The sequence below is a fragment of the Monodon monoceros genome, unplaced genomic scaffold, assembly GCF_005190385.1.
Source record: "Monodon monoceros isolate NGI ecotype Baffin Bay Population unplaced genomic scaffold, NGI_Narwhal_1 Super_Scaffold_2, whole genome shotgun sequence".
NCBI lineage: Eukaryota > Metazoa > Chordata > Mammalia > Artiodactyla > Monodontidae > Monodon > Monodon monoceros.
Genome location: NW_021703776.1, coordinates 83,961,527 through 83,975,007, shown reverse-complemented (window position 1 = coordinate 83,975,007; position 13,481 = coordinate 83,961,527). Strand labels below are relative to the sequence as shown.

General features: G+C 32.0%; 1 protein-coding gene across 3 annotated transcripts in view; it reads right to left on the bottom strand.

Moving 5' to 3' along the window:
• MKLN1 (muskelin 1) overlaps positions 1–13,481 on the bottom strand; it is a 178,691-nt gene that overhangs the window by 97,853 nt on the left and 67,357 nt on the right. For 2 of the 3 annotated variants that reach the window (XM_029233749.1, XM_029233750.1), the window contains exons 3-6: positions 12,803–12,945; positions 11,426–11,514; positions 3,070–3,179; positions 203–395 (exon numbers count right to left, since the gene is read on the bottom strand). In XM_029233749.1, the coding sequence (XP_029089582.1) occupies positions 203–395; positions 3,070–3,179; positions 11,426–11,514; positions 12,803–12,945 (535 nt within the window). Of the gene's footprint in view, positions 1–202; positions 399–3,069; positions 3,180–11,425; positions 11,515–12,802; positions 12,946–13,481 lie in introns of all 3 variants that reach the window. The other variant, XM_029233751.1, reaches the window with a different exon arrangement.

The window sequence follows — 13,481 nt, the reverse complement described above, 5'->3', positions numbered from 1 at the left end:
ATTACATTATGGACCTGTCTTACATAAAATAAGTCCTTAATTCAAAGAGCTAACACCTTTACAGGGTAAACAGATGGGAGGGAAAAAAGAAAGAAAGAAACTAAGAACTGGCATAAACCTATATTCTTTTAAAACACCTGCTTCTTGTATATTCTTAAAATCACCCTAATAACCAATCTAAGTTTACATGTTTATGACATACCATTTACAGCTTTTTCAATCAATTCTTCACAAGCATCAAAATCACCCTTCAGTACCAATTTATCGTGCAGATCTGTTAACATGGGATGTTCCAGGGCAATCTTGGTTTTCTTTTGCAGTGATTCAAAGGCCTCTGTATAGTTATGTTGTCTGAAGTGTTTTAGGCAAAGGCGAATAGCTTCCTGTTCACGGTACTACTGGAACACAAGAGAAGGTATGAAAAGAAGAGATCTGGTTAGTTATTACTGTAGGAAACAATAAGTGATAATTACTAACGTAAAGTGAGCATTTACTAAGCATTAACTAAGTATACTAAGCATAACTAAGCACTGTACTAACCCTATTCATTAGTATCATTATTATGTCCACTATTAAATGGCAAAACTGAAGCTTAGTCAATTGTAATAACTCACCAAAGGTCACAAAGTATATAGCAGAAAGATATTAAAGAGATGAACGTATACGATATATCAGGCATATACTTCATGAAGATAAAAGATATTAAAAGATGAAACCAGGCCTAGTTCTAGAGCCTGAACTTTCAAGAAAAGAACCAGAAAAACTATTTATCAAAGCTTACTTCAGATGGTAAAAATGATAACTTCCAAGGCTTTTACTAATCAGATAACAATGTTGGTGCTGAATGCACAGAAACCGTTAAATAATATACATAAATGTTTATGCTCTTTGTTCTTGGTTCTGAGTAATAAGTTATTACTTGAATGACAAATATTATCAAATGTTCATAAATTTCAAATTCACAAACAGGTTTTATGATTCAAAATCATCAGGAAGAGACTATTTAAAGTTTTATAATTTTTTTTCTAAACCTAGGCTACCTCATCGATTAAACAGCTATAAAGTAAAAATCTCAATTAATTACAATCCCAAAAGAAATATTCAATTTACTAAATCTCCCCCCCAAAGGATGCCAAAGAATGCCAAAAAACAAGCTCATATAAAGAATTTAAAAGAAAATTTAATTCAAGAATATATTATTTCTACAATTTCCTAAATAAGAATTAATAAAATAAACTGATGACACAGAAGCAGTGCATAATAACCAAGCAAAAATACAATTTACTTGTAAGCCTTACTCTTTAATAGGCAGGAAAATTTAAAGACTTGAAACACTAATCACTTTATAGTCTCTGATTTTTTATTAATAAAAGGTGATCAAAACATTTTTCCTTAAACACTCTAGTTAACTAATATTTTCCTTCATCAAATAACAAAAGAATGATTCTATATCCAAACTAACTTCACATTAATAGTTTCTTATGCTTAGCCTCTAAATAAAGATTTATCCTAACTATCTGGAACCATATTAAACAATAATACCTTTTTATCATGCTGACTTTAGGAGTATGAATCACATCCACATTTTAAATTTTCTATCAGGCTGCATACAGATACATAGTAGGAGAGGATTTATGAAACGAAATTATAATGCTTTGAAAAAGGATTGAAATTCAAAGAGGGTGAAGACTTTAATTTCTAGAGGTTCACAATAAGTAGAGAGAACTTGACAAGTCAATGATTGAACAATTTTAAGTTCTCAAATATAATCTGTCCACAGTGTTGGGGAAAAAAGGTGAAATTTGCAGCTTCCTACAATATCAAGAGATTTGTGAGTATATTAAAGAAGACACATGTACACATCATAGACTAAAGAGAAAAAACAATTTTTAAGTATCAGAAAAGCTTACTCATTATTTTTTTAAGAAGAACCAATAGAATTTAGAAGATTATAAGATATACTAAGCACTATTATGTGTATAACACTGTAAAGGTGATTTTTAATGTTTAAAAATATCATCTCTACCTTGAAAGAATTTACAATATTACAGGTAATCCAAGAATATATAAAAAACATATAGAAAATACAAAAAGCCAGCATCTATTTTAAATTGAATATAACCGAATGCCAAAAATAAATCAAACAGAAAGTTCCTCAATTAAGCTGACCAGAAAAGGGCTGAAATTCTATATAAAAAAAACCTTAGGAAGAACCTATATTGCTTCCCAATCGCCTATGAGTTGACAATTCAGCCCTATCTGCAAATAAAGATATCAGGAAATAGTGATTAGACTAAAGCTTTATCATTCCCCTAACAAGAAATAGTCCTCCCCCCACAAAAACATAGCCAAAAGAGTCAAATAGATATACATCAGAAACAAAGGTGAAGCATTAAAGGTGTTCAAAAAAATCAAAGACCTATTACTTAATCATTTAAATTCACATTTTCAGGCTGCATTTATTGTATAAAATGACCTATGAATAAAATTATTAAATATCACCTTTATACTCCTTATAAGAATAAGATCATAATATTTATAGAAACTATTTCAAATTTTAGTTAAAAGGAAAAGTAAATATTCCTATTTTACTCAACACAAACACAATGGAGGAATATATAATATAAGCAATCTGGAACCAAAACTACCCCACTAAAAACGACGTTTAAATGTTTCTATCAATATAGGTTAAAAACAAAATTCAGAGACAGATGGGTATAATAATGTAATAGCAGACTCTGGTGCCAGACTGAATTGATATACTGCCCTGAGCACTTTACAACTGTGTGGCCTTAGGCAAAATACTTAACCTGTGTTTCACTTCATCACCCGTAAAATATGGATAATAACTGTACCTATCTCATAGAGTGGCAATGAGTAAATAAGTGATAAAGAAGCTTAGAACCTGGCAAAACGTAAATGCTTAATAAACGTTGATTAATCTTTATAACTATTATTACTATTCTCAATATTTTAAATTATTCTCAATTAAGAGAAGAGAGTGACACAATTCTTTCTTTATTATAGGCACTTGAAGCATGAAATCAGGATTTTAAAATACAGTCCTACCTTACTATACCAGTTGAGACAGGGTTGTACTACATCGGGATCATCAATGCCACTAAGTTCAACATACCAGATGCTAAAGTTAAAGCTGGGTCCCCACGATAAGAGTGGAACTTTGAGGAGAAAAATAAGAAAGAAAAAGAAAAAAAATTAACATAGTTCAAATAAAACTTTAGCAAAGTAAAATCACTATTCAAACTTATTAGGATTCATTCAACAAATTTACTGAATACCTTCTATATCCCCAGCACTGCACTATTGGGTGCTGGGGCCACAGTAGCAAAAAGAAACATATGATCCATACCATCATGAGGTTGCTTTAATTATAAAAACACTGAAGATAAACTCAAAGTGGTCATTTATCTATCCCCCAAAAAACAGGACCAGGGTTAGATGATTTAGCAGGTGAATTTTACCAAACCCACAGGAAACAAGTAATTACTATATAATTTAAACTGTATCACAGCACAGAAAGAGACTGAAAGTTCAATTACTTATCAAAGTGGCATAACCTGGAAAACAAAACGGGAAGAGAAAGGTTTTAAGGACAATCTCAGCTATGAGTATATATTCAAAATTTTTAAAAATAATAAATTTTTTTAAAAGGCTGAAAAAAAATTCTACCAGATTTTCACTGTAACTAAATAGAGTTCATTCCAGGAATGGAAGGTTTGTTCAACAGGAGCAACATTAATGTAATTCACTATGTTAACAAAGTAAAAGAGAAACACATTTGATTACTTCAACAGATGCTAAGAGCAAACGAATAAAATTTACTTAAAAAAAAAAAACCTCAATATATAAGGAATAGAAGGCAAAAGAAAACTTTGTTACCTAGATTTTTTTTTAAGTATCAAAAACCTCAAAAAAACCCAAAAAACCAAAACCAAAACTAATGGAGAAACATTAAGTATTCACACTCAAGTCAGGAACAAGACAAAGAGGCCCAATATCTGTACTACTCAACGCTATGTGGGAGATCCTAGCTAATGCAATCAGGAAAAAAATTTGCAAATTAAGAAAAAATATTATCACTTGAAGATGGTATAGCTTATCTATCTAAAAGATTCAAGAGATTTAACTGAAAAACTTTTAAAGTTTGTATGCAAGGTAAACATGAAAATCAACTTTCCCTGTATCTAGAAAACCCAACTAGAAAATGTAATGAAAAGTCAGTCTCCTTTGTAATAGCAAAAAAAGCTTAAAATATCTTAGAATAAAGTTTAAAATATGCAAGAAAATAAAATTTTAAAACATAAAAATTTTACTTAATATGTTCCTAGATGGGAAAACTCAATTGTAAACATATTAATTCCCCTCAAATTAATTATAAATTTAATGTAGTCTCATAATCCTAATGGTATATATCCAACTTCTTTCTTGACATGTAACAAGACAAGCTGATCTGAAAAAAATCAGTAACACAAAATACCTAAAATAATACAAATAATAAGAAAATAAACATACTAAAAGATACAGTAATTGTAAGTTTGATATTAGCAAAGGAAAATGAAGTAAAATCACTGGAGCAGAAGAGTGTATCCAAAAATCTCTCAAGGATCCAGAGGAATTTAACATAGGATGAAGATAACATTTCATACCAGCAATGACAGGACAGAGTAGAGGTTTTTAACCTGTGATCCATGGGCTCCTGGGGATCCCCACAACCCTTTTAGGAGGTCCCATGTGGTCAAAACTATTTTTCATAATAAGACTAGGGCTTTATAGCCTTTTTTTTTTAAAACTGTACTGACATTTGCACTCATGGTGCAAAGGCAATGCTGAATAAAACTGTTGGCATCTTGGTAGTGCCACAAAAAGTAGCATGAAAGTGTCCCAGTATTTCTTAATACAGTATGAATTGAACTCTGTTCCTTACCATCACACACCTGCAGTTAAAAAACAAAAAGACAATTCATTTAAGAATGTCTCTGATGATGTGTAAGAATAAATTTTAATAAATTCCTATCATTAAGTACACATCACTTTAATATTGTGTGATACAATGGAAAGTACACATAAAGTACTTTTGCTGCATACCAAAGCATGAAGGCTGTCTCAAGAAAAAGAACCTGTGATTATTTAGATTTGGGTATTTGACAGATGTTTACCTGTCATTTCAAGGATAACAAATGACAGTTTTTTTGCCAAGGATAAAATTCAAACTTTTGAGGAAAAATTAGAATTTTGGAAAATTAGTATTCACCATTGTGAACTTAGCTACTACCCAATACTTTTCTGATGAGATTGGTGGTGATAATAACGTTGTGATTTTTAAAAAAATATTATATAATGAAATGTTCCAACATTTGAAAGATGTGCATAACTTAGGGAATCATATTTTCTAAATGACCAATGAATGATTTTACAAAACCATGCATGGATGAGAGACTGATTCAAAGTACAAGACAGGCCAATGGATTTTAATATAACATTGACATGGTTCAGGCTGAGTAATGCAACTACCTTTAAGAAACTAACACTTGCCAATTTTTGATTAAGTATCAAAACAGAATATCCACAATATCTGATATCAGGTCTGCTTATTTCCAAGTCCACTGCTCTTTTCTAGCATATCAGACTCAGTGAAGAGCTAAGATGTACTAAGTCAGATGCTTTTCTATTCTGTCCTCTAAAGGAAGCTGTGTGAGTCAAGACAGAAGCAACAGGAACCAGTCATTAGGATATATGCAGGACTCCTAGGATGTTTAACATGGCCTTCAGTTTATATGTGCAAACAACACAAATTTCAAAAAGGTTTATACCAACGAATACTGAATTATCATCACTGTTTTGGTGTTCATTTCTTCATGTAGCAGTACCATTTAAAAAGTGTACTACTATATCACTGCAATAACCATTAAGTAATATAAAAGTCAGAATAAAGCAGGATTCGAAACTCAAGGCCCCAAGAACACAGTCTATAACTGTGACCAGAGACATATAACATTAGTTAGTGATCTGAAATCCATTCTCAAGTTCCAGGTCCAAGTTCAATAAAATTAGGAGGAAAAAAAATCTTCCTACTATATCTATTCAAGAAAGTAAAACGTTCTTTTATTAAATCCTTTGAAGCAATTGTGGGAGGGAGGTTAAGTAGGCAGTCATCTCACAAGATCATATATTAGATGAATGAAGACTATAGTTAATTTTTAACAGACTGAAGGCATATATACAGAATGAGCAGAATGATATACACCCATTTCAAATTTTACCAATGATTTTTGATGGCATTAACAACACTAATACTGCATATTAGACATACTCCATATTATATATCAGAAACCTAAATGTGAATTGGAGCTCCAAGCACACCTTCTTCGCTCCCTAATGAAAGATGCCTTTGCTCTCACCTCAAAAAAAAAGATTAGAAACTCCTAATACACATCCCAAGGCTAAGAGTTTGTATCCTAAGAATTCAACCATCAGTTTTTCCAATGGGATAATCAGACAAGGACATGATCAGGATCAGTACCTCTCATACGTTTTCCATAAAATGGCATGCATAGAAAATGATAAGATATTTAGTACACAAGCATACTAGGCTGCAGGATTTGGCGACTGTATGATTGGTGGGGGTCAACATCTCAACACAATTAAACATATATGTGGTACATTCAATATGCTTTGGTATTATCACTTGGGAAGCTACTGTCTAGACAGCTAAACAGCTCTTAGAAGATGCTAGTACTTTTAAGATCAGCTTCTGGAAGATCTTAAAAATTTAAGATTAACCACTCTGAAAGAGTGCATCTATTCTACTTACAGATTAATAAGTACACAAAGCACTTAGCACAGTAACTGGCACATGGTAAGTGCTCAATAAATGTTAGCTGCTATTATTAGCTCTTATTACTATATTAATTTTCTTCCTTTTTAAATTTATTTTTTTATTGGAGTATAACTGCTTTACAAGGTTGTGTTAGTTTCTGCTGTACAATGAATACACTGTATGTATACCTATATCCCCTCCCCCTTGCACCTCCCTCCCTGCCCCCCATCCCACCCATCTAGGTCATCACAGAGCACTGAGCTGAGCTTCCTGTGCTTTATATTTATAGTATGTTCCCACTAGCTATAATTTTAAAATGTTACCTTTCCGCATGCTCTCATGAAGGCCACCATCAGGGCACCTTCCCGCCACCCCACCCCTACCCCCGCCCCCAGAAGACAGGGTACTCATCCAGCCAAAGCTTCTCTGAAGCTCCCACACCCATCCAGGCTGCAAAAATCCAAAAAATTCATAGAAATCCAAGTCATCCCTCTACCAAAAACCAGGACTCCTCCAGAATCCTTCCAAGAATCAGTACCTCCTTCTGCCTTCAAATCACTTTATTTCCTGATATAACTGTTATCTTGGCTATGAATCAAGATATAAACCTTTCTAGTCATCTATAACCAATACTCTCATCCCATTCAACTTTATGTTTTCAGTCATCTGATCTAATCTCCAACTGAGGTTTTCCCTTCCAAACCTTTAACTTGCTCTCTTGAATCTGGCCTCCCAATCAACAACTCTCCTTCTTTACTAAATTTTCTTTTTACTTACAAACCTTACCCAAACCCAAGCTTCTTCCTAAGGCCAACTCTCAACTTCCACACTAAACCCTATCAAAGATTTCACTCCAGCATGGGCTCTTTGGCTTTTTTGTGTGGTGAACCCCCTTTGGCTATTCAGTGAACCCTGTGACCCAATCCCTCTCAGATTTAAATGTAAAATGAAAAATACATAAGATTATAGAGTAAGCAAACTGTATTGAAATATAGTTATAAAAATAATGAAGATACAAAATTATGATATAGAAATATATATGCTTTTTTATTAACACATTAGATAAGAAGATCTAGTGGCAGGTCTAATAATTATCATTTCAAAGTTATGATGATATTTGCCATGGTGTAATGTGATGGGAAATATTTATAACTTCTATCTGTGACAAGTCACAGGTATTACTAATACTATGAGTTATTGCCTATATTCATAATTGAAGGAAATGCTCAGTACATTTGTTAGAGGTTAGACACCATAAAGATGTAACTTTTCCTCCATTAAGTTCACACAGCCATTGATTAATCCCTATAAATTTCTGTACAATAAACTCAAAAAGTATATATACGATGTCTCTAGTGAGGCAAGCAGTTTGCTTGTTGCTTCTGAAATCTGAGGAGGCTGAAGACAGCTGCTATCCCCTAGGATTTTACAATCTACCTGAGGAAACAAAACTTACATATATCACACAGTAAAAGAACTCAACATTCGTAAAAAGACTTAAGTTTGTATACCATCTCTACGTTCTACTACCTGTAAGGTCTTGGCCTAATCATTTAATTTACCTCTAAACTTCAGTTTCCTCATCTGTAAAGTGAGCGTAATAATACCTATTTCACAGCGTGTTAGGCAGATGCTTCATAAACAATATCTATTATATTACTTTAAAGCAATACAAGCACACATCCAAAAGCATATACCAAATGCTATGTCTTTGATCCATCACTTACTAGCTATGTACCCTGGGACACATCATTTGACTTCTACTCTCATTTTCCTTAACCAAAAAAGGAAAGATTTTTATCTTCCAGTATAGTGCTCAAATGAGATACCACATGTGAAAGCACTTACAAACGCAAAAACAATAAAAACATATAAGAAGTTCTAAATAATGATTGCTGAAATGACATGATGGTTCAAATTATATTTGTGCATGTATTTTTTCTATAGTACTTAAAATACTACATGTAAGAAGGCATGTAATCAAGAGCTCTATGAATATAAATATATAAAAAAGAGACATTCAAAATGAAAATATTTCCTCCATAAATATGATCTTAAATTAAAATTTATAAGACTACCACTCATCCACAAACTACAAAAGAACTCAAGAAAGTGTCCAATATAGCTACCTATCCTATCATTAGACAGAGAAAGTATTATCATACTCATTTTATACAAAAGGTAACTTAAGAAAGGAAAGTAAAATTTACTTAAAGGTCAGTTCAGCTATGCTGGCACTGTGGATTATCCACAACAGATCTTAAAAACCTAACCCCTGCCATGCAGTAAAAATGAAGGCTTACTTTCCTTGTTAATTTGTAAACAAACTTACTTAAATTGGGTCTAAGCCAAATTTAATGAATAAGCTATACTCTTTATAAATGCAAATTATCATATTTAGATGTCAGTGCATGATTTGGAGATTATCCGCCATTGAGTTAAGCCTTGCTTCTGTTCCCCTCCATTACTATGAATAACTGAAGGCTGACTGTATTTAGAAATTGTGTTGTTTAAGAATAAACTTTTTTTTTTTTAAATAAAGCAAGATCTTTCAAACATATCATTATACAACATAAATGTGAAGTATTCAAACACATTTTTTCTTTTAAGAAGAATTCCAGCAATTTATCCCAGCCAGGTAAACAAGTATCTGTGTGAATCACCACCAAAAGAAAGCTACACATCACTTAAGTGTTTTATCGAAATTATTTTTAAAGAAAACATCAAACTAAAAAAACTAGTTTAAAAACATCAAACTAAAAAAAGCCTAACACAGGCTTTAAGTTTCACATTTTCCTTATATTATTTTAAAAAAACAAAACTTATCAAGAGAATGTGGGGAAAAGGTTGAAAAGCAAAAACAATGCAGACCACTATTAACATTTTTTAACAGAAAAGTGAGAAATATGAAGTTATATAAATATTAATACCCTAAATATCAAATGAGTTAATAAGTGTCTTCAATTATTTGGAAAGCTCTAGTTAACATTTTGCCTGAATACCATAAAACTAACCCACCAGGGTCAAGTCAAACACATCATCATGCCCTACAACTAGAAGGCTGATAGAAAGGGCTGGAAAGAGGTCCAACTTCTTGTTTTCAGGCATCTGAATGTCTAACTGATGCATAAGAGACCTCTGTTGTCCTATAAATTTTTTAAGGGAAGAAACTATTCAAAATCCTTAAACAGACTTTTATTCATAGTTCTAATGAAAAAAAAAGCCAAAAAGAGAACATTTCATTTTGCATGACTAAGCAATTAGAGGTTGAATAAGTACTTCAAAATTATAAAATCTAAATTTACTACATGAAAATATAAGATATTTTCACTGCTTCTACATTTGGAATGTAAGATCATAGAATTGTTCAAGCTATGCAAGAATCTATAAGAAATGGGTGGTCTGCATACTGAGGAAAGAATTACTCATTAGCATGAAAGAAGAAACAATCAAGAATTTATTTTAAAAATCTGCTTGTTCCTAAATTCTCATAGGTAAACAGGATACAGGTTTTTTATTTACAATTAATTATAACAAAAACTATATTTATAAAAGAAAGTAACACACCAAACAGCCCAATGATTCTCAAAATAGTTTCCCCTCTATAAGTAGTCTTTATAGATCTCAGATATTCTTTTCGTCTAATGGAACTATTTGACTCAATGAAATGAACAGGCCAACTCTCGACAGACTGGGAAACAATGACTATGGAGCTGGTCCTTCCAAAAGAGGAATTTTCTCCCAAATCAAAACATGGGATTCTGGCCTTTATTATCATTCTTAAAGGGATATGACTCACCTTAATCTCAATTTTAACATAATATTTTCAAAGGTATGAAATATAGATGGAAACTAAAAGAGTCAAGTCCTCAACCTTCCTACCTTCTAACTAATCCATCTTATAAACAAAATAATCCTAAAAACACTAGTTTTGAGGAGGCATTACACATACTTTCTTAACCAAAAACACTTGCTAAATAAACACAATAAATGCTCAGGTAGCATTTTTCAAACATTACTTTGAAACTTATTAATGGGTTATGAAATTAGTTTTATGAGTTTGACCAACATTATCACACACACAAAAAATGAAATATAAAAGAAAAGAATAGAAAATAACCAAAATATATGGCCTTAAGGAATACGGCAATATTTGGTTTTAGAACGATATAACTTCAGAACTGATAAACCTTCCATAAAACAATCAAGGCAATCAAATCCATATATCTCATAAAATGAGAAAGTATTTAGAAAAGGTTCTAAGAAACTTTCAAATGAGAAAGCAGAAAAGGTTCCATTTGAAATAACTGTCACTTAGTTACAGATTTATAAAGTAGGGGGTCAGCCAAATAGTAAACATTTTGGGCTTTGTGGGCTAGGTGGTCTCTTGCAACTACTCAACTTTGCCATGTAGTGCAAAAGCAGACAAAGACACTATGTGAACAAGTGGCATGGCAGTGTTGCCATAAAATTTTATTTTAAAATAAAAACAGGGAACCTGCAGGATTTGGCCCACAGGCTGTAGTTTAGTTTGATGACTGATGGTATAAAGAATTTATTTCTACTCCAGAATGCTGAAAACCTTACCTATTTTAATGAATCGACAAGGAAACATCTGTTCATCAATTTTATGCTTCAAGGTAAATGTTTCTTTGTTATAATCATTCTTTAAGCCACTGTGAAAAAAAATAACGTTATCAAATCTGATTTCATAATTTAGTAAATGCACTAAAACAGAGATTAATATCATACTCTGATTTTAAGGTCAACGAATGCTCAGAATATATGACAGGGACAATGTAACGAAGTAGCTGAACATGAGAATATAGGACAAAACTTGTACATTCATATCAACTGCACTATACTGTATTCTCTTAATTAAATGAGGGCTAATGAAAAAATGTTGTGTTAATTAAAGAATGTGACTACAATACATGAAAATGTGTGACAAGACCTAGTGTCCCTAATGTATAACTAAATACAATATAAAATATTCAAGCAGTAAGAAGAAAATTTAAAAACAATTCATATTCATATCTTACAACTTAAACAGAGCCAAATATTAGAATCTGTCAAAGAATTAAGTTATTAAATTCTGACTAAGATGCCAATGTTCCTTTTATAGCTGAACAAATTTTCAAAGACAACCTTACTCTGTTGGTTTAATAGCATCTGCTTTATCCTACATAAAAATAAACCCGTATCACTTCTCTACTTAAACAACTTGGGCTGACTCAAGTATTTATGGGAAAGTCACTAACCGTCAGGTTGCCTTATATTCTGATATACTTTCATGACTTAAATCAAATGTAGTCTAGGTGTAATACATACTTATATAAAATATTGTGGTAAAGGGACACACCATGTCACAAATATATTCTAAAACTGCATGGCTTTATTTGTCCACTCCATCTTCTATCCCATTTTTCATCATCTAGAGGGCAAATTAACATTCATTCCTGGTGATCTATGTTGTCAAAACTCAAATTTACTGAGCTCCTTCCAAGAGGTAGGCACTGCAGTAGGTGCAGTCACATACTTTTACTCTGTTTAGTTTCCAATTTATACTAAACTCCCAGAATATTACTTCCAGATTAGGGCACTCAATCTTAATGTTCTGGACAGATTCTATATTTTTACATCAAGGATTACAGCAAAGATTTTTATTATAGCTGAGAAGTATATGTGAAGTCATTAACAATTCAAAAATAAGACTGAAAAACAAGAAGTAGAAAAAAACCCCCAAATTTTATTCTTTCTGCTTTGGTAATAATATTAATTAGTATCTGGTGGGAAAAAGCTAACTAGAGCACAATATTAAAATAAGGCACTAGAAATAAAATAGTAGAAATACTCTTTTCTCCTTTGCAAGAAAAAACAAACCATGCAGATTTAGCTACAAAGAGACTAAACTAAGACTGCAGATTGTTTAGAAACTCTTTCCTCCCCATAATCATAACCCACCTGGACAATAGCTCTGTCATGTTTTCTTCATTCATTCCACCAAAGACTTTAAATTTCTTCAAATTGCAGACATGAGTTTTCTCATATTTTCCAAACGTGATATTCTGGACTATAGCAGGCCTTTCAAGCTTCAGAATCAAGTACTACAAAAAGGAACAACCAAATTATATCCTCCTCCATTTAAAACAAATCGCTAGACAACACGAATAGTTAAAATTTTGGCCAGTTAACTCAAGAACGTGTGTTCATCCTGTCCATCCTACACTGGCAGATTTTTTTATTTTTATTTTTTATGCTAAAGGATAGTATGCAACAGTCAAGCTACCATAACATCACCACTTTCTCCCAGGAAACTACATCATTCTCAACAATGTAGATGAAGGAGGGAAAAAAGGACTAGTGAGATAACTTCTAATCAAGGAATGACATTCAGTAAGATATAACAGACTATGAATAATGAAATAAAACAAAATTAGAATGCAAAAGTAACAATTACATATTCTCACTGACTACACTTCAATAATAAATTCAATGTTCAAAATCAGTGGTAAAATTTTAAACCTAGAAAAAAACAGATTTACTATTCACCCCTGCCAATTTTATAAATTAAAAAACTCAGACCTACCATAGATATATCTAATATAGCTCAAGTTTTGCTATTATACACAGGATAAAATGG